General features: G+C 53.9%; 1 protein-coding gene across 1 annotated transcript in view; it reads right to left on the bottom strand.

The window, feature by feature from the left end:
• Positions 1-20,705, bottom strand: part of LOC120398292 (beta-arrestin-1) — a 181,652-nt gene extending 160,947 nt beyond the window's left edge. The window contains exons 1-2 of the mRNA XM_039525620.1: positions 20,680-20,705; positions 19,853-20,092 (exon numbers count right to left, since the gene is read on the bottom strand). Of these exons, the coding sequence (XP_039381554.1) occupies positions 19,853-19,872 (20 nt within the window). The 5' untranslated portion in view covers positions 19,873-20,092; positions 20,680-20,705. The remainder of the gene's footprint in view (positions 1-19,852; positions 20,093-20,679) is intronic.
• Between the last annotated feature and the right edge of the window lie 5,273 nt (positions 20,706-25,978).

Here is a 25,978-nt window from a genome sequence, read left to right as displayed (position 1 = left end):
GAGTCCGCATGGGCAGACGTCAGGACCCAAATAATCATTGCCACCATGATGGTCATTGGGCCAGAAAATGAGCAAAGCAGCCCTGGATCTCTGAGTCACCCGGCTCGCTTGAGAGGTGGTATGGTCACGTGTCGTAAGCTAAATGGAGCTCACAATAACATACTGACCACAAAGCTTTTATGGAAGCGAAAGCTATCGCACTTGAAGACATTTCTGCAAGGAACAACGTCGCTTCCTTATATAAACATTTCCATGACCATGCTGACAACAAAGATCATTCACTCGGCATGGCTGACTCCACTTCCGGTCAGCTAATCGATACAGAAGCCAGGTGCGTGGCACGCCGGAGTGACCATTCCAGCCACCTGCTAACTGCAGCCCCAATTTCTTTGGACCCTGACATTAAAGGCCCTGCCCCGAGTTGACCCATTCCACACAAAATGCTCCTGCTGAATTAACTATCGACCAAAGCCACAAAGCCACAAAGACGCTTAAGGGAAATAATGCAGCAGGAATCTGTGAAATTCCTGCAGAGCAGTTAAAAAGCTCTGGCCCAGCTATTCTTTCGTGGGTGCAGACAGCGTTCAATATCTTTTGGAGAACAGAGTCAGTCTGATCTGATTGGTAGAAAGGCATGTTTTCCCTCTTGGGAAACACAAAGGCGGCAAATGAGACTGCAACGACAATTGCGCCATTACTCTTCTATCCGTCCTGGTAACAATTTAGCTTCTGTCTTGTTGCCCGGAGCAGCTGATATCTTAGGGCAGGTCTACACTAAGGGCGGGGGTCGAACTAGGGTACGCAAGTTCAGCTACGTGAATAGCGTAGCTGAACTCGAGGTACCCTAGTTCGAACTACTTACCCGTCCAGACGCCGCGGGATCGAAGTCCGCGGCTCCAAGGTCGACTTCGCCACCGCCGTTTGCAGTGGTGGAGTACTGGAGTCGACCGGAGCGCGCGGGGAGTTTGAACTCTCGCGTCTAGATTAGACGCGATAGTTCGAACTCCAAGAAGTCGAACTCACCGCGTCGACCCGGCAGGTAAGTGTAGAATAGCCCTTAAAGAACAAGAGAAGACCAAACAAGCTGGCTTCCCTCCTGCCTGTTCCACAGTGGAACAATTTTTACAGTCTGCCAGCATACTGAGAAGCCATGAGAATTCAAGCTCCCTGTTAGCATTACAGTTGTGAATATCCAGGCAGCACTTGGCTCTGTTGACAGGGAATCGCTCTGGCTGATCTTGAAACTTACAGGGCTTCACTGACAAGTCTGGTAGAATGGTCCGTTTCTTATATGATGACTGCTCAAGTCACGTTCTTGTGAATGGGAAAAGAACTGCCTTCTTCTGAGTGAGGACAGGACAAGGATGTGCCACTGCCCAGAACTGTTCAGTGCCATCACAGACTACCATGCCATCACATGCATCCGACGAAGTGGGTATTCACCCACGAAAGCTCATGCTCCAATACGTCTGTTAGTCTACAAGGTGCCACAGGACTCTTTGCTGCTTTTACAGATCCAGACTAACACGGCTCCCCCTCTGATACATCACAGGCTACGCGCTTGACCAGAGACCAGTAAACAATTTATGGCACATGCCTGGATGATAAGAACGTCATTTACGTTGATTTTGCCACCAATGTGGGGCTGGCTGTCGAATGAATAGATGAACTGATTGCAGCACTTAAAGCCCTAGAAAGTTCAATGGCAAAAATTGGCCTGAAAATTAACTGGGGTAAAGCCAAAATTCTTCTGGGCAGCAACTTTGAACCCGCTGCAGCCTCTAGCATCTTTGCGGGTGACCACCCAGTCGAGATTGTCAGTGATTTCACCTACCCTGCTTCTGCTGTAGATAACACGGGAGACAAAAGTGTCCTCAGTCATGGGGCATTTCAACAAGAACATCTTTTGCAAATCATAGATCCTTCTACGTAGCGAAGCTGAAGCTATCCAGTGCTTTGGTGGTCAGTAGCCTGAACCTATGGGACGGAAACATGGCCTCTCGCTGTCAAGATTAAAGAGAAGTAGGACGCCTTTCAGATGAAGTACAGATGCTCCCTGACTTACACAATCATTCCATTCCAGAAAGCCTTGCGTAACCCAAATTTTACGTAACTCGGAAACGTATATTGTGCAAGCATAAAAAACAAACAAAAATATTGCATTTACCTTAATCCTATTGTTATCCTGGCACACTGAAGGCTGCATTTTGGTGGTGGATGACAATTGGCTTAATTTGTAGATGAGGAAGGAGAGGAGGAGACAGGCATGATTTCAATGAAATAATAGGGTGAAATAACAGAAATACAGTATCACTGAAATAACACGAGACTGAGGCCTGGTCTACACTGGGGGGGATCGACCTAAGATACGCAACTTCAGCTAGGAGTATAGCGTAGCTGAAGTTGACGTATCTTAGGTCGACTTACCTCGCGTCCTCACGGCACGTCCACACTAGCCGCGGTAAACCCACACACCGCACTACAGTAAATAAGCGACGCAATATTTTCCGCAACTCAAACATTTTATTTATGCTTCATGGAACTTTTTGTGTAAGGTCGAATTTGCGTAAGTCGGGTCTTGCGTAACCCGGGGAGCCTCTGTATTTCCAAATGATCGAAAACATCAAATGACCGGAATTGAAGCTGAACGAAGAGCTCCGTTTTCTAACTAAATAGGTCCCGTGCTCTCAAATTGAGGCGCGGCTTGGGCTGGTGCTCGGACTCTGAAGCCCGCCCCACTCCCTAGGTGACAGAGGGTGAGCTGCTGGGAGCTCGCCCCACTCCCTAGGTGACAGCTGGGAGGCTCGCTGACGCGGACCGTGCACATGGAGCCTGAGAGCTCCAGCTGCATTCCACAGTACAGTAGCCCTACCTTGCTCACTCACATCAGGCCCAGAGAGATTTCACTCTTTCTGACAGCTAGCTGGGCCCTCATCTAATGCCGCGTAATGACAGGACAGCAGAAATGGAGATCACAGGGCGGTGAGGCTCCAACTAGCCCCTGCTCGACCGGATAAGGGAGGAGCTCTGAGTTTTCCTGGCGTGAGAGCAGGGTCACACTCCAGGCCAGCTTTCCGCCTTCCGCCTTCCCTGGCAGGAGACGAACGACAGCAGATAGGAACAGACCAAGCCATTTGGATATGAGAACTCACCCCCGACCCCCAAAAAAACCCTCAAACTCAGCCTTGAGCTTGTTTTTTCCCCACAGATTTGGAAAGAACATGGTTTAACTATTGTGTGGCGTTTCTGAATTTCTAACAGCCCTTTGCCTTTCTGCAGCACCTCCCCCATGCACCCCACGAGGCCCATGGCACTTGACAAATGTGAACAAACCAAGCTTCACAGACACACACACACACAACCTCTGGGGTACAGATGGCTCATTACCCCTGTTTTCTGAATGGGGAAACTGAGGCACGGTACCGTCTCACACCGCATCACTGGCAGAGCCCTGACTAGTTCTCTGACTGCCTGAGTCCCAAGCTGGTGCCAGGCCTACAAGGCTGTCCGGCCCTCACACCTGCCTTTACTCTTCTCCCTGCCCCACCTGCTCTTCCAAGTTCTGCCCGGGGCCCAGAACGAAATCACTGAAATACCAGGAATGACGACGTTTCCAACCTAACCAGGAAACACCGCAAAGCTGAGGAAAGAGCCGAAGAAGCCCGGCTAAGCCACCTTTATAAAGGCCCTCTGAGGGCAAGCAGCAAGCAGGTCAGGGAGGCCCAAGGCTGGGCACGGGCCCGTGGGCCCATACGGTAATCCGCCACTGACCATGGGCTACTGTTCACCAGATTGATGTACTTAAGCCACAGGCCCCTAGGTGGGGAGGGATAGGATCGGGAAAGGCAGCTGATTGCTGTGAGCAAAGCAGGCTGTGGAACACCTCGGCCAGCTGAGCACAGCCAGGGGAATCTTTACTGGGGCTGCTGGACACCGACAGACCCTGGGGTTCTCTCTGGCTCCCACACAGAGAATCACCAGCCCATGCGGCTTACTGGCCCTGCACAATCTCCCTACGGAGGGAGCTGCCGTGGGAGAGGCTGCTGCCTACACTGCAGAGGAGACGTTAACCGTAAGGAGGATCACGCAGCCCCTCTGAAATGCATCCACAGCCACACCGTAGGCGGAGGGCAGCAGCCAGCCAGCCCCCAGTGAGAGCAGGAGGGGACTTGCTGGCAACCCCCCAGCGCTAACCAAAAGCAACGTGGAATCTTTCCTGTCCATGGAGAACGGGACGCAGGGCTACGGTGGTTATGCTCGTGTGTGTGGCCATGGATTTGCTTGGTAGTTTAATGAGCTCGTTAGGCACATGTCCGGGGATGCGCCGTGTTAACGAGCAACTTATTTAGTGGCGGATAATTGAGTGGGGCTTGTTTGATCTTTGTCTGGAAGATTGATGAGTAGTTCAGTTCTGCCCGTGGCCAGGCTGGGATATTAAAGCAATGCCATCGATTTCCTTTCCACGCTGAAGGGAGGCGTGATATTCCGCTCACTCTCGGGTAATGGCCTTTGCTGGCAGAGCCTGAGTGATCTGCTAGCTCTGTGGGGCAGCGACATGGGGGGGAACCTACCGCGTGGACACCCAAAGATCACTCAGCACCCATGTCCCCACTCCCAGTCCGGTGCTGCCAGCTCATAAGTGCTGACTCCATGGGTGCTCAAGCACCCACCAAAAAAAAATTTAAAAAAATAAAAAAAAGTGGGTGCTCAGCATCCAGAGGGCTGGATTAATCTCCCCCCCCTCCCCCGCTGTGCTCACACTCCTCCCCAAGGCCTCACCCCACTCGCCTCTTGCCCCTGAGGCCCCCATGGGGGAGCCCCATCGAGCTGCCGCCGAGACCAAGCTGGGGGCAGGGGACGGATGTGGGCACTGAGGGGACGTGGGGCAGAGAACATGCAGGGTGGGGCAGGGCGGCGGTCGTAGCTGGCATGACCCAGAAAACCCAGAGAGCCATCGCCACCTAACAGGAGCCCTCAGCGGGATCTGGGGTCTCCTCGCTGGCGGGTTTAACCCTTACTTGGCCAGACTCAGTTCAGCCTGGCTGAAGCCTGGAAGCTGGGCTGGGGCCCTTTGTGGGGGGGGGGGGAACCATGCGGAGGGCAGCCAGGAGCTTGGGCAGCTTGCAGGGGGCAGGTGGCTTGTCATGGGATTGGGGGAGGTTCTGGCAGCGGAGAGGGTTTAGCAGAAATTGGAACTACGCAGAAAATGGGAGGGGGGGGATATAACAGCCACTGGGGCTGGAATCTGGGCAGGAGCCCGCTGCAAACGGCGCTAGGGGAGTTTGATCCTCCCACGCGGAATCTCTTCACCTGGCTGTGGCCGCTGCAGAACTGTAGCGCCCCACTGACCCCAGTGGTGCCCCAGCACCCACTTTGCAGTATGGGCAAGGCAGGCTGCCAAGCCCCAGGTGGAGAACTCCTGTGGCAGAGAGATAGAGGCTACTCCCATCCCCCACCCGCCCTCTCCAGCACTGCACTGTATTGTGCGCTTCCAAACGCAGGTGCCCCAGCTTAACACAGCCGTTCCTCTCTGAAAGGCGGCTCAGCGCGGGCTTCGTGGCCAGCCAGGTCTTTAATCACAGATTAAACTTCACCCCGGTAACATGACAGTGGATTAATATGGCAGAAACTGCCCATCTCCCTCACCACTCAGCGTAATGAGGCAGGAAAACAACCTGGCGTGTGTGTGTGTGTGTGTGCGCATGTGAGTGACTGAAGTCTCAGTCATCCCATCACACAGGCCCTGTGCCAGAGCCCTACAACCTCTGGTGAGATCCGCCAGCCCTGCCATATTGATCTTCCCACCGCAGCCCTGAGGCAGAAGCCCGAGCATCCCGCTGGGTGAACGTCAGCAAGAAAGAGCATCATGAGTCTCTCGCTGCACAGGCCAGGGTGGGCATTGCAAAGGGGTGTAAGGCAGCGTAGGAGCACCAATCGCTCACACTGGCAGCATGGGGGAGGGAAGAAGTCCAGGGACAGGTGATGGATGAATCCATGTATCCAGGCCTGCTGCCTCTGCAGTCTGGCAATAGAAACAGGGCCAAGTCTCAGAGCTCCCATCCGGATCCAAACGTCCCCGGATTTCCGATCGGGGTTTTGGTTCAGGCCGTTAGACACCAGGGCCAGCTGCCAGTTTCAGCTCTGGATTTTGAGCTTCCTGACCTCACAAGCAAAAGGCAATTCTTAGATCGAGATGGGCTGTTTTTCTAAAAGCTCAGCTCCAGTTCAAACCGGAATTAATGCAGGGAAGCTCTCTGGCCTGTGTGACACAGGAGGTCAGACAGATCCGTGGAATATCTGAATCCAAGCAGGGATCTGAAGGAGGACTCGGCCGTGGCGTTATGGAAGTTGCTGGGGAATTTTCCCATGGTTTAAGCAGCAGCATAGGAGAAAGTGCAAAGATTCTTATGGGAGAAGCAGATGATCTAGGCTGGCATTGCGGGGGCAGTAAACACAGGGGTCAACTGCGTGATAAGACATTGAGGTGGATATGTGACGTGGGGACAGATGGAAAAGGGCTTTGAAAGTGAGTGTGTGTGTGTGTGTGTGTGTGTGTGAGAGAGAGAGAAAGACAGTGTGCAAGAGAGAGATGCACCCAGGAGAAGGCACCCAGGGACTGGGAGGGGAGGGATGGGTGAAACCTCAGAAAGGTCCAGAAGCTGGGAGAAGCATCCAAGCATATCCACATCCCTTTGGGCTGTGGGCCAGGCTGGTCTCTCTGCAAAGCAGGAACTCTTGTGCTATTTCCACTCCCTCATTATGACTGGGACTTTGCATTTCTGGGGCAAAATGTTCCCCGTCCTTGCCCCCCAACATAACCGATTTCTCCCCTTCATAACCTAACTCAAGACTGGGACAACCTGAGGGTCTTCTATGATATGTGGAATCACAGTCCTCCTTAAACAGGAGGCATTCATCAAATCACAACACTACAACCACAGACACACTTCCACTCAGCACATGTTCCAGCTTGGTCTTCTTTGTCTACCAGGAACTCTATATAGCACATAGAGACATCTAGTGGCTGAACTGTAGACTGCAAGGAAACATACTGCAGCGACTGTGAAATGATTCCATTGGACACACCCCATAACACGTATGTAATGATACCCCTGAGCTGGCTGCCTATGGGGATTATTCTTAAGGCCTCAGGTGCTGAATGCATGAGCCTCTATGGGTCCTTTAGCCAGACGGCTGGGGAAGGAAATCCCATGGGGCCCAGCGGCTTGATCCGCACAATTAAAAGGGACGTGCTTGCACCAGCCTTTGCCAGGTCTCCATCAGACCATCAACAAGCAAGCTGGGTTCCACACCTTGCAGGATCCCAGCCCATGTCCTGTCTGAGCCTTAGTGAAAACAAAGCAGGCCAGGGCTGGAAGCGCTGCCTCATTGTCAGTGACTTTCCTTGGCTGGGGTACAGCAAGCACATGTGCTGGGGGAGGATCGGGGGATGCTTGTTTAGAGAAGCTGCAAATAATTAGGTGACATGTTTGAGTGTTTACTGTGCCGGCCTGGCCGCATGAGCAGCAGGAGCCTCCTGCCTCGCTGTTTACTCGTTTGGAGATGCTGCCGTCAGTTCCAGAACAGAGCTGTGGAGCATGGGAGGCAGATGGTTTAAAGACATATCCCCTCAGAGCAGGTACCAAGAGGGCAGCGGCAGGACGAGCGTCCCACACAAGGCCCCTGCCTTGTGGGGAAGAGACGGCCAGGCTCCGTGATGCAAGGGTACTAGTTGTGACGGTGGCGGCTGAGATATGGAAGTTGCTCCAGGACATGGTTCACAATGGCCTCGCCACGGCTCCCAGATGGGAATGATCTTGGACTGAAGCTGAAGCAGCAATGTAGAGGTAAAAGGCTCCTTTCTCCCTTTACCAGTACCCTCAAGTATCCATAACAACACCTAGCTCTTATCATCAACCCTGCTTTACAAATGGGGAAACTGAGGCACAGAGCAGCTGCGTGATTTGCCCCATGTCGCACAAACAGTCCATGGTGAAGCAGGGACTTGAACCTGTGTCTACTGACTCCCACCCCTTTGGCTCAACCACTGGACCCTCCTTCCTCCCCTACTCCTGTGGAAACTCAGCAAAAACATACCTGCCCCTAAACTGCTCCCCTTCTCCATACACACTGCTCCATGTCCTGTGAAACACAAGCCATCACGGCTGGGGTTCTTTCCCTTTCACGACTGTGCACCAGGATCTCCTGTGATATCAGCACTGCCCTGATAAAGGAGGGTGTTAGTTAACTTGGTCTCCCGTATGCTGGCTTTGCAGAACACAAAATAGTGTAGGTCCTACTTAAACAAGGGCTATTTTATTTCACAGTGATAGAATTGTGGGGAGAAACAAAAATGTGAAATACAAAACATGCAAAAGGCAATTCCCATCACTAGCAAGGTGTAACTAACCAGAAGAATGACTTAGCTAGGGACGTGACAGGTTTCTAGATCACCTGGAGTCCTTAAATCAAGACCAGATGTCTTTCGAAAAGAGATCCTTAGGCTTGGAAGGATTAGATTATTATCAGTAAATGTTGGCAAACGTTGATTTCACCAAACGCACACAAACCGAGGGGAAACGTATTTCCACTGATCGTCGAAATGTGCAGCTAGACAAAGGAAGAAAAATGCTGCTTGAGAACTTCTTAGCGTCTGATTGAAGGATATCGACTTTATATATTTTGGCATGTGATGCTGACAATTTGTGTTTTAACATTTATAAAGCTTTACAATTGTACACGTCATTAAATAATTATTGTCTGACTTCCCCTCCCCTGCAATGTCAAACTCCCATACTTCCCCACGACTGTGAAAATGTAAAAATCCATTATTTTTTAAAAAGCTTAAAACGAAACATCAATTTGATCAGCATAAATTACATAAAACCCAAACTGAATTAAGCCAAGCCTGCCCGTAGGCGTTTAGAAACAGGGTGCGGCATAGCACCTTCTAGTGCATGCTGCCGGCTGTCCCCAGAAGTGGGTTAGAGAAAGGCGCGGAGATGGGCAGCGTTCAGACACTGAATCTGGTTGCATCCAGATTCACTGAGAGCCGAGATGTCCTGCTTCCCAGAGATGTCCCTGCTTCCTGCTGTTTGGTGGCCAGAGCCGACCTGCAGAAAGATGGCAGGCCTCAATTTACTACACCCCATCCTCGGGCTTTCAGCGGTAAGATACCAACGCCCCCCTTCTCCCGTGGGATTGCCAGGGAGGCGCAAGAAGCATTGTGAGCAATGAACATTACTGCGCAGCATGGGACCCTCCTCTGAAATCATTAAGAACCTTAATTGTAGGGTGCACTTGGGGATATGCCACGCTTCTGTAGACGTGGAGGTCTGGCTAACTGGGAGGCCAGTTTTCAGACCTTTTACCCAGGGGGTTTATTAAATCCACCTTCAATTTAGGCACTGGTCCTGCAGTAAGCTCCCTGCTCCCAGCAGGGTCTTTTCACATAGGATCTCACTCCAGGATCGGGGCCTTAGTTTGTAAGATCTAAGGGTAGATTGTTTCCTCTGTGTGTCTGTACATAGCACAATGGCACCCCGGGGTATGACACAGTGGTCCAGGGAACCCCTCAGAATTTAAGGCCGGAGGGAACAATTACGATAGTCTGCTTTGCCCTTCAGCATCATACAAGGCCAGAGATCACCCCTAGTCATTCCCGCACTGAGCCCTAAGCAGTTAGTTCCCCGTCCCACCCAGCTCCTGATCTCAACAGCTGCGGGTGCTACAGACAGACTCGGCTGGAGCAGAATTTAAGAGCCAAGCTTCAGGCCTGCAGATTTTAGCAGGTGAGCTACAAGCGTGATGCTCTCAGGGCAGCCCTAGCGTTCAAAGGGTTAACTCAGGTGCTTGGAAATCCAGGAACTTCTCCATGTGGGAAAGATTATGGAAATGTCAATTTGGTTAAGCATTTGCTTCTTAAGGGATCCCACCACTGGTCAGATTTCATAACTAAGCATATCCAGGGCCTGCCCCTTTGAAATGACATTCCCACGCACACCTGTGCCTTGTAATTTAGGGAAATATCAAGACCAAAACATGAATTAAGCTGCCCCAAATCAACAGAACCCTCCAGGGTCTGGCTTCTTTAGAATTTCCATGCTTGTTCTCTGCAGGATACAGGCTGATTTTAATCATGGACTTTTTAATACCCTTCAAAGCTTAAAAAAAAAAGAGTCTAAGGGATTTGATTCCAAAACTTTGCACATTAGAGGAAACGCACCCTGAAAATGAAAGGAAAAAGAGAGAGTGAGAGAGATTTGTCAGTTTAATGTAATCCTAGCCGGCCTGTCAGGCACGCAGTGAGAGAAAGAAGCTGCGCGTGGGCGGGTCTAACATAATATCACTTCTCCCCGCGCTGCTATTCCTGCTGCCAGAGGCTGGGCAGTCGTAGCAGTGGTTTCCCTGCATTCGGTAAGGCTTGTTTTTTCCATTCTCCTGCCAACGAACGGCATTTCCAAACCCACCCAGAGGAGAGATCTCTAGGGCATCGTTCATCCAGTCACGTTACAAATGTTAATTAAGCCTCAAATCCCACCCGGGAGGTTAGGTCAGGGTTAATATTCCTATTCTGCTGGTAGGGCAACTGAGGCATGGATTCTTTGGAAAGGCAATCCAATCGGTGGTGTGCTCTTCTGACAGTCCCAGCCCAAGTGACTTGCCAAGAGGCGGGAATAGAGCCCCGGAGTCCTGACTTGTGACCCAGTGCTCTGTGTAAACGCCAGACGGCACAGTGGGACAGAGGAGACACCGGGGTGCAAATAGGGCGGTATGGTATGGTACGTCGTACCAGGAAGATATTTATAGCCATACCGGAAAGACACAAGAGGAGAAGAATGTGGAGAGGGCTGTGGTGCATTGGCAGAGCACATCCCCAAGCCACCACTTTGCTTGGCAATCACCATCACCCGCCTCCCCCCCACTCTCCCCCCAGAACACTGCTAAGGCAGAATCCACAGCAGCCGCAGGGTGCACCATGGCCTGCACGCTCCAATCCAGGCCATTTGACGCCAGGCCCTGCAAGTCCCTCTCTCCGTCCTCATATCAAATCCACTTCCCAGGGTAGGCTTAGAACAGACAAGCTGCTGCGTTTGTCTGGTGTTCTCAGCACAGACCCTCCCTAGAGAGTAAAACCGAGCTCTTTACGGGGAAAGAGTTAGCCGGAGAATGGGTCAGGAAATCAGAGGGTCTGCCGGGGTGTCCCATCTGACTCCACAAGCAGCTATTGCTTTCCAGGGGCCCCGAAGCAGCAGCCTGCGTGTGCCTGTGGATGCGCACCCATGCACGTGTGATTGTATGTACATGACGGGGGGAGTCTGGTAGGATATGTCAAATTTGTAATCTATTCCTCTGTGTGTGTGTGTGTGTGTGTGTGAGTGAGTGAGAGAGAGAGAGAGCGTGTGCGCATCTACAACACATGAAATTGTATGTACATGATGGGGGTCTGTGTGCTGGAATGTCCCTTTCCTTATCTATTCCTCTCTGATCGTATGTACATGATGGGTGGAAGCATGGAGGGACATGTCAGTTTCATGATCTGCTCCTGGGCACACGAGCACACACCGGAGCTGAGACTGGGGAGAGAGGCCATGTGTCCAGTTCACTCCTGTGTCACTGCTGCATTGGCATTTGTCTGATCCTCTAGACACGAGATCGGCAGCCAGAGGCACCCGACGCTCAGCCAGGCACAGCGATTACCAAAGCCAGTTTGCAGGCAGGACAGCGTCATCACAAGGACTGGCTGCAGGAAGCAGCTCCTTTCTTCTTGGGCCTGGTGCAAGGGTTATTCTGGCAGGGGTGAGGAGGAAACCTGGTGACTATGGGTGTGCAAAGAGCTAGCACAAGGCCTGAGGGCTAAGCAAGGCTGCAATGGCACCTGGGGTTCGATTTCTCCATGCAGGGCTCAAAGTGAGGCAGGATTTCAGTGGGCCCTAAATTGTAATTTTCCCCTTCCCATCTCTGCCCGCTCCAGTCCATCTCAAACACAGCTGGGCCAATCCCCTCCTGCTGCTATCACAGTTTCTATACTGACTTCCCTTTGCTGTCTGCATTGTACTGAGCCTTCTCCAAACCCCCATCCCTGCCTACACCTCCTCCTCTACACCCAGCCCTTTCCTCTCCCGGCTCCCTTCTGTCCCCCGGACTCCACCTGAGACGTTCTGTTCCCTCACCCTCTGCCCTTGTGGCTGGAACACGCTGCCACGCTCAGCAGCAAAGAACAATTCAGGCTGAGTGGAGTGTAGATCATGGAGAGACAACAAGAAAGAACAAAAGTCAAGTCTCCAGGCGAGAGCGCAGTGTGTGTGTGCATGTGAGTGAGTGAGTGAGTCTGCAGGGGCTCAGAGAATGAGAAAACCAGTCACACGCCTTCTGCACACAGGCAGAGGCCTTAGAAATGTAAAGGCCCCGTGTGCAGAAAACAAAAGGCATCGTAGTCCCGTGGGGATGAGCACCCCAGATATTTATCAGATCCGTTCATATTTGCTTTACTCTCTGCTGGGACGGTATAGAGAGACCCGTTGCACTTTCTGGCTCACCTGCTCCTAGCACACAGCTGCTCAGCTCAGGTGCAGAGGAGATTTGGGCTGGGATTCCCAGGGGAGCCTACCGGTTGAAAGTCAGTGGGAGTGAAAATGCCAGCTCAGGGTGTAGGTTACATACCAGCTGCTGGCCGTGATCCCAGCGGGAATGAAACACTCCCTGCAACAGGAGTGAAACTGGAACTTGTGAGCTACCCCTGAGCAGGGACTTGGGGATCTTAGCTGCGTGGGGAGAGCGTTTCTCACCCCGGACAAGCTGTGAATTGCACGTGAAAAGAAGAGTGTAATTAAAGAGGTGCTGAGGAGCCTCTTGGCGGGGCCAGCTGGCAGCTCAGAGACCCAGCTGAAAGGAAAGCAGCTTGGGCAGACAGTTCTCCACATGTGGCCAGGCAAGTCGCACCTCCACTAAGGCACAGCCCCATCCCTGGGAGGCATTTACAGGGCCCCATCCCCCAATGTGTTTTTCTTCACAGCCCCTTGGGAGGCAGGGCGGTGTCCCCACCCCCGGAGCCCAGATGGGGACCTGAGGCACAGGCAGCACAGGCTGCTTGATAAAGATATCAAGGTGCCTGCAAAGAGGCATCTAGGGGGGATTTTCCCAAGCCCATCAGCCCCACTGGCCCTCAGCAACTCGCCCAGGGTCATGCAGGGCGTCTGTGGCAGAGGTGGGAATTGAACGCTGGTCTCCCAAGTCCCAGGCTGGCACCATCACTGGGCCAGCCTTCCACGCTGTGGGCAGCAGGGAAACCAGGCCTCTGGCTCTCTTGTGTGTCGATCGCCAGGGCAGCATCTGCCCTCGCCTGCTTCCCCTCCACCAGGCACGTGGAGCTTGCCAGAGCTTTTCTGCTGGGGGGGCTCCGTTCAGGGCAGGAGAGACCCTGGTAGCAGGGGGATGTGGGAGTCCTGGTGCCAGGGGGCAGAGAGGCACATGGCCTCCGAAGACAGACCGGGCAGATCTCAGGGGATGCATGAGCTCTGTGGGCTCCCCCTGCTTGCTCTCGGAGGGCAGGGATGGGCCTGGCCACCTGCTGCTCAGTGCCCTCGGAGAACCGTCTGAGAGGACTGAGCAGGGATGAAACCTGCCATGTCCTAGGAAAATCCAATCGGTTTCTCTACAAGTTGCTCCTGACACCTCAGGCTGGAGAGGGCCCCTCTAGAAATGATGGGGATGTTTGCTCCTCTAGGGTTCTAGGCAGGGCTGGAACCGGTCCCTGGGGGAGGGGATGCCAAACAGCCCCCCCTTACCACCTAAGAACATCAGAACGGTCTTACTGGGTCAGCCCAATGGTCCATCTAGCCCGGTGTCCTGTCTTCCAACAACGGCCGGTGCCAGGTGTGTCAGAGGGAAGGACCAGAACAGGGCAATTATCGAGTGATCCATCCCGTCGTCCAGCCCCAGCTTCTGGCAGTCAGAGATTTAGAGACACCCAGAGCATGGGGTTGCGTCCCTGCCCATCTTGGCTAATAGCCGTCGATGGACCTGTCCTCCAGGGACTGATCTCATTTTTATAACCCAGTTATAGTTTTGGCCTTCACAACATCCCCTGGCAATGAGTTCCACCGGTTGGCTGTGCGTTGTGTGAAGAAATACTGCCTTTGGTTTCTTTTAAACCTGCTGCCTGTTCATTTCATCGGGTGACCCCTGGTTCCTGTGTTATGTGAAGGGGTAAATAGCACTTTCCTATTCACTGTCTCCACCCCAGTCATGGTTTTATGGACCTCAATCATATCCCCCCTTCATGGTCTCTTTTCCAAACACACACACACACAAACACACACACTGAGTACAGCTCCACCCCCCCACACACACACACTGGGTACAGTGCGCACACACACACACACACACACACTGGGTACAGTGCGCACACACACACACACACACACACACACACACACACTGGGTACAGTGCGCACACACACACACACACTGGGTACAGCGCCACTCCTCTACCCCCCCCACAGACACGAGGTACAGCTCCACCCCCCCCACCCTGGTTACAGCGCCAGCCCCCCCACACACACACTGGGTACAGTGCGCACACACACACACACACACACACACACACACTGGGTACAGCGCAGCCCCTCCCACACACACTGGGTACAGCGCCGCGCTCACCCCCATGCATACTGGTTACAGCGCAGCCCACCCACCCCACACACACTGGGTACAGCGCCAGACCCCCCCCCACACACACACACTGGGTAGAGCACTCCACACACACACACACACACACACACACACACTGGGTACAGCGCAGCCCCTCCCACACACACACTGGGTACAGTGCCGCGCTCACCCCCATGCATACTGGTTACAGCGCAGCCCACCCACCCCCCACACACACTGGGTACAGCACCGCTCCCCCCACACACACTGGGTACAGCGCCACCCCCAACACACACACACACTGGGTACAGTGCCAGCCCTCCCCTTCACACACACACTGGGTACAGCACCGCTCCCCACACACACACTGGGTACAGCGCCACCCCCAACACACACACACACGGGGTACAGCACCACCACCACCCCACACACACACTAGGTACAGTACCACCACCCCCGACACACACAGGGTAAAGTGCCCCCTCCACACACACACACACACACACTGGGTACAGCGCCGCCCACACACACCCACACACACACACTCTGGGTACAGCGCCACCCCCCCCAAACACTGGGTACAGCGCCGCCGCACGTCCCACCACACACCCTGGGTACAGCACTGCCCCCACACACACACGGACAAATTGGGCATGGTGCCACCCCACCCCACCCCACAAACACAGTGGATATGGCACCACCACCCCACACACACACTAGGTACAGCGCCCCACTGGGTACAGCACTGCCCCCCCAGATGCTGGGTATGGTGCTCCCCCTCACACACACACACACACTGGGTGTGGCACCTTCCCCTCCATACACACTGAGTACGACACCCCCCGCCACACACACACACACTGACACACTGGGTACAGCACTCCCCTCCCGCGTGCACACACCCACCCATATACACAGGGTACGGCACCTCCCTCCCCCCCCACACACACACTGCAGTTTGGGGTAGCCCTCACTTGCAAACGCCTCCCCCCTGAGTAATTCAGCATATCTGGGAATGAATCAGCCCCTGGAGTCACTGCCCTGGGGACCAGAGCCCCACTGATGCAGCCTTCCTGGGCTCTGGCTCCAGCAGTAACCGGGCAGGGGGTTCTGTGTCCCCTGACTAGAGAGGTTACCCCCAGTCTCCCTCAGGCACTGAGGCCTCCAGTGGCCATGTCATTCTGAACTGATAATGTATATGGGCCAATGCCACCGTCCCCCACTGGATGGAATCAGAACTGCTCAAGTGCGTGTCACTCCCCCTTTACTGCAAATGGCCACTGGAGAGTCTCCTTTAGCTTAAGCACTAGGGGGAAAGAAGACCCGAGTTCTAGTCCTGTTGCCCCGTGGAGGTCAGAATGGCCATGATGTAGATCCGCGACCTCACAGCTGGATTTGTTAATAGCTGTGTTCCTCTGCTGAGTTCCTGAGGTGTTTGGACCCTAACACCCACCCCCTCCTTGTGTGTGGCCATGGAAGGGGTTACAAGAGACATCCCAGCCTGACTGGCCCTGCACAGACTCGAGTCAGCTACATCAGGGCAGAGGAAGCCCAGCTGCCTAGGCAGGCTGGAAGGGGAGTGAGATGGTCTCTTAAGTACCTTGGGCATAAATGATTCAGTCCACAGAGTAGTGCTGCAGGGAGAGAGGCAGGGAGCACCAGGCCTACAGGCAGCAGAGTTTGGTTCTTCTCAGCACAAGAACCTCCGTGACTCGGTTTCCCCAGGTGCAATGGCACTTTCCTCATGGGGGAGGGGACGGTTGGGCAGCTGAACTTGTCCCAGCTTGGTCTCCAGTGGAGGACAGAGACAAGCCAGCTGAGCGGAGTTGCCTTCGAGGAACATATGGGAAGAGACGGTCCCTTAAGTACCTGGGGCCTAAATTATTAGCCACACACAGTGGTGCAGAAGGGGGATCCCGGTGAAAGGGAAACCTGTCAGGAGAGGAATCCTGCTCAGTCCCTTAGCTCAGTGACTACAAAGCATCAGGCTGGACAGCCTTACCCCTTTCCCTGCCGTGGCTGGAAGGGCTGTGTGTGTTTGTGTACGTATGCACACGGGCAGCCTAAAGCAGCAAAGAGAACCCTGTGTTAGCAAAGGTTTTAAGAGCAACGCAACCAGCTGATCTCACACAAGGTTCTTGACTCACGGGAAACCGAACGAGTTTTTCAGAGCTCGTGCACTTCTCATTGCTGATTAGTTCTTCCAGTTCCTGGAAACAGATACCGCTATCCATAGTGTGTGTGTGTGCTCACATCCAGGCCGGTACCAATGCCCTCTGCTGATGGACTCACAACTGCTCCAGTGTGTGTCTTAGGCCCTATACTGCTAACAGCGAAAGGGGAGTCTCCAGTCTACCCCTTTTTATTTCAAACACAAAGCCGGGGGGGGGGGGGGGCTTTCAAAGGCACTTCCATTTGTGGCTTGAAAATCTCCCTCAGGCTGAACTTTGGGATCCAGTGTGACAGTTTCTTGGTTGCATGAACTAACACCTCCATCAAGTTGGTAGAGTCACGCGAGCAGAACTGCTCTCAGGGCCTGGCACAAGGCCCTCTCGTGTTTATAAGAGCACCGAGCACCATGGGGCTCTGACTCAAGACTATCACAATACAGATAAATAACAGTGCAATGTATGGTACGTCTTAGCAAGCAAATGCTGTTGGACTGCACTCCCCAGACAGGCAGGTCTGGGCTTGGAATCAGGGAATTAAATATGAAAGACAGTTAACAGCAAAATGCAAACAATAAATAGATTAACCCCCCCAACAACATGTCTGTGCAATATGCCACAAAGGGGATCCAGTTCGGTTAGCTCAGCGGTTCTCAAACTGGGGGTCGGGACCCCTCAGGGGGTCGCGAGGTTATTACATGGGGGGTCGCGAGCTGTCAGCCTCCACCCCAAACCCCGCTTTGCCTCCAGTGTTTATAATGGTGTTAAATATATAAAAAAAGTGTTTTTCATTTATGGGGGGGGGTCGCACTCAGAGGCTTGCTGTGTGAAAGGGGTCACCAGTACAAAAGCTCGAGAACCACCGGTTTAGCTAATGACGGTAGCAAGGCCGGATTTTTAAAGGGATTCAAGCACTCAAAGTCCTTTAAAATTCCAGCATTTGGTCCCTTCTCCTGTCTTTGGGCCAGTCGCTAGAGGAGAGAAGCACTCGTGTATTACAGTTCGCTCCTGCATTAGCAGAGTACAGTTGTGTCCCTCTTGAGTCTGTACTGAACCAACGCTCCCGCCTGGCTTTCGGGGGTGCCCTCTTTCACAAGATCAGAGGGACAGTCTCCTTTTCCCACACTGTTGTGTAACGTTGCTGTGAGCGGTTAACCAGCTGTCACAATCCCACCCCAGAAGTGGCTGCATTTCAGTTATGAGTAAAACAGCAGGTTCATTTTAGTTATGGGTGAACCAGTTTTTATATATATAGAATAATCCATTGAGGGAAAGGGGCTTGAAACCGTAACCCGGACCTAATTTTTGTGGCGGGCCTACCTCCTAAAACCTATGCACTCCGAGGTGAGGACCCTATTGTACACATACATAGTTAGAGACAGTCCCTATTCTGGAGCTTGCAAAGGATGAGTGGGGAAAAGGGAGGATCCTTATCTGCATTTTGCGGGTGGGGAAACTGAGGCACAGAGCGGCGCAGTGTGCAAGGTCATATAGGGAGTCTATGGTAAAGCCACGAATTGAAATAACAGCTCCTAAGTCCTACAGCAGCATCTTCGCCACTAGACCATCCTTCCTTGAGGAGGAGGAGGAGGAGGAGGGGCAGCTCTGGGAGGGGATTTTGAAACATGCCCCCTGAGCTAAACCTACGAGCATCGGGTCCGGCGTGGGAAGCAGCAGCACAGTTCAAGTTGCCCAGGGCTGATAGCTGTCCCCGGGAGCCTCTCCCCAGCACCGATTCCACCCACTTACTACAAGCCCCCTGGCCAGTGCCAGGCGCCCCAGAGGGAATGAACAGAACCAGTAATTATCAAGTGATCCACCCGCTGTCGCCCGTTCCCAGCTTCTGGCAAAACTAACTAGGTAACGCTGCACATGCTACTGAATGAGACTCACGGCTCATCCCCACAGAGAGCCAGGGCTCACCGCAAGATTGCCCAGTGGGCCAGCTGCACCACACATGAACAGGGAGTGGGGGGTGACCAGGAATCCCCCTCCCCCAAGGGACCCCCACCTTAGTGCAGCCCTGCCTGCTCCCAGACGAGACGGCAAACCCCCAAAGCCCGCCAGACAATGGCAGGGCCAGTGTCGTGTTCAGCTGGGCTCAGAGACCGGGCCAGGAATCTAAACGTGGCCTGCAGCCAACCAGCCCTGATCCCCTTTGCTTTGTGTTCTGGAGCGACCAGGTGGGAAAGCGACTGGGATTCGCAGGGGGGCACAGAACCAGCTTCCACCCCCCCCCCCCCCAGCAGCCGTGCAATCCCTGACCCCCAGGCCAGAGACCAGCAGGGGCTTGGCTCCGAAAGGAAATCAACATGCACAAGGATTCCTCAGCAGCCCACACTGCCCTGGACTGGGTCCAGGCAAAGCCAGAGCTGAAACGGGAAAATGCCTCCAGTTGGGAAACGCAGCCCGCCCCCCAAAATGTGACACCCCCCCCACTGCCCCCGCGTGTCACCAACCCCGCAAACAGCCCGGGGAGAGGGAGCTGCGCATTGCAAAACCGCCACCCCTCTGTTCATCTCTTCCCCGGGGACCCGGGCCCGGGGGAAACCCGACGAGGCTTTGAAAAGTCCAGCTCGGCAAGCCTGCGCTGTCTCAGCTCGCCAGGGCTGGAGCCGCGGCGCGCCGGGCGAACAAAGCGCCGCACGCCGGGCACCCTGGCTAGCGGCGGATGCCTACCGCGAGCGAGAGCCCAGGATAATGCGTGATTCATGGGGCTATTAATGTGCATTAGGTAGAGAAATGCCTCATCTGAGAGCGGGCTGCTGGGAGTCTGCTTTCCCTCGCCTGTGCCATTAAATACCACACACAGCTCTGCTGCTCTGCACACAAAGCAAATGCCTAGATCTCCCCCCCGAGCCTGCCACCTCCAAAAAAAAAACCCTAGTGGCTAGAAATGCACTGGGATTAGCAGGCTGGACGCGGTATCCACGGACCAGCGACCAGCCAAATAATAATGCACGAGCAAGAATCACCATCTGCAGCAGAATAACCCACATTGTAAAACAATATCTAGATAGACATTAACCAACCTGGTTCCTTTGTCCCCCATGGCCCAGGCCAACCTTCCAGCCACTTGTCAGGGAAGGAGCAGAGAGGGGTGGAAAATTACTAGCTGTTAATTTGTCTCGTTAGGCTGCTCGCGCTCTCACCCGCACAGACCCCGGCTGCAGACGACGCAGGGAACTCCACGGGGCTGTCGCCTTCCTCCGTGTCTAATAACAACAAGGCGGCTGGGCGTGGGTCCGTCCGGCTCTGAAGTGCCTTTGTTTCTGGAGATCACAGAATGGAACAAACCCAGCTGTTGTGCACGGATGTCAAAGCAGCCATGAGATTAGGGGCACAGGCGGAAATCCAAGGCACGGGGACGCACGCACACACCCAGAGGATCCCTTAGAGGGAGGTTGCTCTCAGACACGGCTGCTCCATCTCTCCCACTGACAGCTTCCCCTCTTGCTTCTGTGGAGAGAGATCCACCCTCGCTCGGCTCTGAGCAACACTGCCTCCTACTCCAGCCTTGCACAGCTCAGGACTGAGCCGAGCACAGCTGCTGCAGCCAGCGTGGTAACAGGCTCAGGCAATAATCATCATCATCTCCACTCCGACTGCCCAGAGCTGCAGGAAAGCAGGGGGCTGGCTTTGCTTGTGGCCTGTGAACTCCAGAGCGTGTGTGTGCTCTGGAGCTGGCCACGCTGCACATTTCCACGCAGGGGAGTTTGTGTCTCCTAGAAACGCTCTGTGACCCTCCTCTTTCTGATGCCAAGCGGCTGGGTTTGGGCAGAAACCATCCCACTCTGGCTGCTTGGCTTGCAGGACAATGCACCACCGGTCACACTCCGGCGCTGCCCCCAGTACTCACCTCGATCAGCCTCTTATTAACAACCACCTTCCGCTATGGCACATTGCATCCAAAGGGCTTTACTGATGAGAGAGACTGGAATTGCTCCCCCCCCCCCCCGCAGCTGAAATGCAGCCACCTCTGGAGTGGAATATGGCTACCCCAGAACACGGCCTCCCAGTGCTTAGCAAAGTTCTGTGCCTGGGGAAAGTAGGTGCCTTGTAACCAGCACTGGCTTCTAATTTGGGTGCAGGTCAGAGCTGCCCTCATGCTTTGGGTGCACATCCGAGCTTCGGTCCCGCCATACTGGAATGTACATGAACACAGAGTGTGTCACATCCCTCTCTAGTGAGAACAACCTACCACTGCTGCCAGCGGGCGGAGTTACTCCTTTAACGCAAGCAGCAGATATCAGCGGTGTGGCGTTTAAGGGCCTGGGTTTAAACCCTCCTGATGACCCCTGGCATGTGCCCAGGTGAGCAGAGATGCTGGAGCCCTCACACCTCCTGCTGGCCGGACACTGCCCGTTTATTCACTTACTAGGCACGGGCTGGGCAGGCGTAATGGGGAAGCCTTGGTGGGTATGGAGCAGCCACATGAGTTCATCAGATAAGCTTCAAACCGTACAGTGACGCGGGATGGACCACATCTGAACAGAACACACTCAATGCGCCTTTAGGAGACAATGGGAAAGAGGAGGGATTAGGTCATCCAGTCCGGCCTCCTGTATAGAAACCCAGGAACCCAAATTAGCAACCAACGTATTACAGCTCACAGGAGACTGGACCATGCCCCAGGCAGAGAACAGGAGGCTCCAAGGTGCACCAAGACCCCTGCCATGGTGGGGAAAGGATTAAATGAGACATGCCCAGATGGTAGCGAGTGACCTGCACCCACATGCCGCAGAGGAAGGAGAGAAAAACACCCCAAAGGTCAGTGCCCATGTGACCAGGGGGGAAATTCCTTCCCCACCCCACACAGGGCGATCAGCTCGACCCTGAGCACATCACAAAGAACCAGCCAGGCAAGCACCAGAAGGCGAGAACGCTCGGTGACCCCACTCACCCCATCCAGATCCTCTTCAAACCATATGGTTGTCTCAAGAGATGCAAAAACGAGCTTTGTGCACAGTAAGAGCACCCCGAACCCAGCGCCTGGTATTACAGTAGCACCTAGAGGCCCTAGCTGAGATCAGGGTGCCACTGGTTAGACTGTCCCTTCCACAGAGAACTTACAACCCAAATGGACAGAAGGCAGAAGAAAGGAAGAAGAAATACCCCCATTGTGCAGCTGGCGATCCCAGGAACTGAGACGCAGGGAGTTGTCCAAGGTCACACAGAGCGTTGGTGGCAGGGCAGAGGTGAGGACTGGGACCCAGAACTCCTGGGTCGCACTCTGTGATGTGCAGAGTTAAAGGGCTGGGGATATGAGGAGGAGGAAGATGGGAGGAAACAGGCAACCGCCTGTTTCAGGAGATGAGCCTCACACAAGCTTCTCCAGGGTGTAAGGAGCAGGGGACGTCGCCGTAGCGATTTTCTCCGTTACGTAATTCTGTTTGTTTGCAAATCTCGTTGCTGTTGCGGTTTGTCCCCTCTTGATTCTCTCCCACGAGGTCACTGATGTTCTAGGTCTCACTTTAATTCTTGAAAAAGACAGCAGTGGCCCATTCCAGAAAACTGCTAGCCCAGCGCGAAGAGCTGCTCTCCAGCGAATAAAAGGCTGTTTGTGTAGCTAAAGTTAGAGGGTTCGAGGATGGGGCCACTTGACCCTTCCCACAGGCAGGAGACAATCTCCATTTCTGAGGCAGCTGCCGAGCTATTCAAATATCCTGAGCTGGACTCTCAGCTCCCTGGGGTTCTCTTCCCACAGATGTTTATTTTCTGCACAGATGTGAGTAGCAAAACATTTTAGGCTGAAAACCCCAAATATTTCAGTTTCCCAGGTCTGACTACATCACTCATGATGCACCTCAGTCTCCCTTCTTGCAGAGGGGAGGCATTGCATCATGGGAGTCCCTGGCTCTGAGGCATGATGGGCAATATAGCCCAGCTGACAGAAGAACCACAGCTCCCATGAAAGACAATTTTCAGCCAGGCCTAGTCACAATGATATAATAATTGGGGACAGGCTCTGTCACGTACTATGGGTTTGTGCAGTGCCTAGCGCACAGTGGAACCCTTGGCCTGGCAGAGGCACTGTTATTAATCAGGTGTGAGCGGAGAACCAGCCCTCACCCAGCTGCGTGTGTGTGAGTTATCTGGGAACCCTTTACAGTAATATCAATAACCTTTGAAATAATCTCTTTCCACTGCCGTCATCTGTTTCCTTTATTTCCATTTCATGCCATTTGGCTGATGAAGCTAGACTGGGCAGTTTCACTTCCTGGTTCTCATGCGCTAATCCTAACAACATATGGTTAAATTCCACTCACACAGGTGGAGCTCTGACTCTGTGTGTAAGAGAGACGAATTCCGGCTTCTGTGCTTAGACCCGGAGACCCTCAACAACAGAAACCCTTTGACTTGGCACCTGCTGCGCACTGAGTGCAGCCCTGCGTTCTCATCACCCTCACCCCTGGGATCGCCTGGTACATCCACTTGTCAAGTCTTGTCTTAAATTAGATTTAGTGCAGGGACCATCTCTTCCTATGCACGTGCATAGTGCCCGGATCGACAAGGCCTCTGGCCACAACTGTAGTGCCCAGAATAGCACTTTTCAGCCCTGGATCTCGGAAGCGCTGCCCCCAAGTGACCGGCCTGAAGTCACTTGCAGGCCATGGAATGGGAGCAGGGTCTCAACTTCCGGTCCAGTCTCTCTCCGCTGAGCCCCAGTGCCCCGGTGTTCGGGTTCACAATGCAGCAGATGAATAGCTACTTTAAACCAATCACGAAGCCCTGTGTGTTCATATACAACCTGGAAGCCACAGGGGTAGAGCAGGGTTCGCTTAGGGGCCGGCAGTCCCAAAATCCCAAATCCTGGGGTAGCCTTATCGGGCAATCTGAGGGGCTGGCGGCCAAGTTACAACCTGTCCTTCTCCAGGTTCCCCTGGTCGGACAAGGGGCCAGGGAACGGGCCTGCCCTCTCCGATAGGTCCCAAGCCGGCGCCCGAGGGGGAAGAGGTGAGGAGGGTCTCAGTCCCCGATACCACAGAGCAGCCTCCCCTTGGCCACTTCCTGCCTCCTCTGTTCTCCCCTCAGTTTGGGGCCTGGTCACAGCCCGTCCGAGGGCTGCTCAAGCAGTCTCAACGATTCAGACAATCGGCACTTCCCAGCCCCGAGCCCAGTGCCCAGTGATTCCCCTTTGCTGGGGGGAATGCAAGGGGCAGAGGGCGCCTGGTCACAGCCCGGGCCCCGCTGTGGATTCCTCTGTCCCAGAAGCTACTGATTGGCTCCCTACCCGCAGGGAGCCTGTCCCTCACAATCCCCCAGCTTGACTTCAGCATCCCCTCCTAAGCAAGCCCTCCAGCTGGAGCGTGCTCAAACTATCCCGGGGCCAGAGGCTCCATACAGCTTAGGGCTGGAATGCCCATTGTGTCTTTACAGAGGGTCTTCACTTCTTACAAAACCCAAAGCCAAGATGTTTCCTCCCTTCGTTAGCAGGCTGCAGAGAAAAGGAAACGTATTCTCCTAAAATAGCCAGCCGTCCCCACCCCGCAGATGTCTGCCATCCGTTTCACAGCAGCGTCAGCTGCTCTCGGCGTGAAATCCCAGCCCGAGAAACAGAAATGTCCTGTGACGAGTCAGCAATGGTCACTTCAAGCACCAGCTCCCTCTTTACATGGCATCAAGTCATCAGACCTGGGGCTAAGTCCAAAGCTATTTCATCCCGCCAACGTCACAGCAGAACTCTTTGCTGCGGAGAGCAGACACTGCTAAAAACGAGGAGCTGTTCAGCTTCCCGGGCCATTGGCCTTTGGGGTTGCAGGTTTTTACAGGAGTCTTAGGCCAGCGAAAGTTTACCTACCCCAGTCTCTCCCCGGATGGCACCCACTCCTTCCACCTCGTAGGGCTGCATTTTATTAACGATCTCAACATGGGGACGAGTAGTAAGCTGACCAAGTTTGCAGGTGACACAGAATTAAGGCATGAGCCAAAGCTAAGTGAAGTCCACGGCCAGGCTCCACTTTATTTCCAAAGGTTTTGGATCCAACCCTTATTTAGGTGACTCAAGATCGGAGAAGACTGAAGAACTTCAGAGGGACCTAACCAAGCTCGGCGAATGAGCAACATCAGAGCCAATGAAATCCACTGCTGGCACGTGCAAAGCAATGCACGTGGGAGGGAATAAGCTCAACTAACCCTTCAGGGAAAGTGGCCTGCACATCATCATCGGCATCTCAATGAAACTCTCGCTCCTCCACGTACAGCTGCAGGCAACAGAGCAAACGCAGCATTACGCCCTGTAAGGAATGGGGGGGAAATGCTGAAAAAGGTCTAGAAAGCCATTTGGGACAGAAGGGTACCCTGAGAAGTGCCCTTGGAAAAGGTGCAGTGGAGAACCAATCCTGCACTGGCAGAGGCTGCTGCTCCAACACGCTTTGCCATCGCTAACTCTACATTACTAGAGGCCCAGGATAACAACCCCCTTCCAAGAAGAGCCACGAGATTGGACCAGACCGGCCGTTTGGTGTCCCGAAAACGTCCGCTGCCTGTAGACTGTAAGATCTGGGGCAGGCAGCACTATAATAAAGTTGGCTGAGATCTTGGCTAAGTCACAGACTCCTGGTTACTTGCGGTAACCAAACCAGCTGCGAGCCAGGCAGAGAGGAATGCAAGAGAAAGGAGTCCCAGTGCATCGAGCAGCCAGCTTCTGCCACTGCTGCGCTGTATGATACTGTACGGGCGGGTGTGTCTGAGCACGGCTGCCTTTGGCAGGCCAGAACCGCTCACTGTCAGTCCTTGGTGTTATGCTGCGGACAGAGATCCTGCTCCAGCTCACGGAGTGGGGCCCGATGCTGGTGAAGCCGGAGGAGCTGGCATCCTGAGAAGCCATGTGGGGAGATGTGGTACAGCCACGTTCCAAGGTGCCTACAGCTTGGATACAATATCGTGTCTCTCGTCTGCCCCTGGGTGACTGCAGGCTGTCAGACGCGGTGACTTCGCCAGTACAGGCAGTGTCACAGGATGCTGTGGCAGCGTGAATCAAAGGCCAGGCCTCTAAACTGAGGATCAGGAGATCTGGGTTCCATCCTCATCTCCAGGGCCGGCTCTAGGGTTTTTGCCGCCCCAAGCGGTGGAAAAAAAACCCAGCTACGATCATGATCAGTGACAGCTTCACCGCTCCGCTTTCTTCTTCGGCAGTAATTCGGCAGCAGGTCCTT

The sequence above is a fragment of the Mauremys reevesii genome, linkage group 1 (genome assembly GCF_016161935.1).
Source record: "Mauremys reevesii isolate NIE-2019 linkage group 1, ASM1616193v1, whole genome shotgun sequence".
Classification (NCBI taxonomy): Eukaryota; Metazoa; Chordata; order Testudines; family Geoemydidae; genus Mauremys; species Mauremys reevesii.
This window is presented reverse-complemented; position numbering and strand designations above follow the sequence as displayed.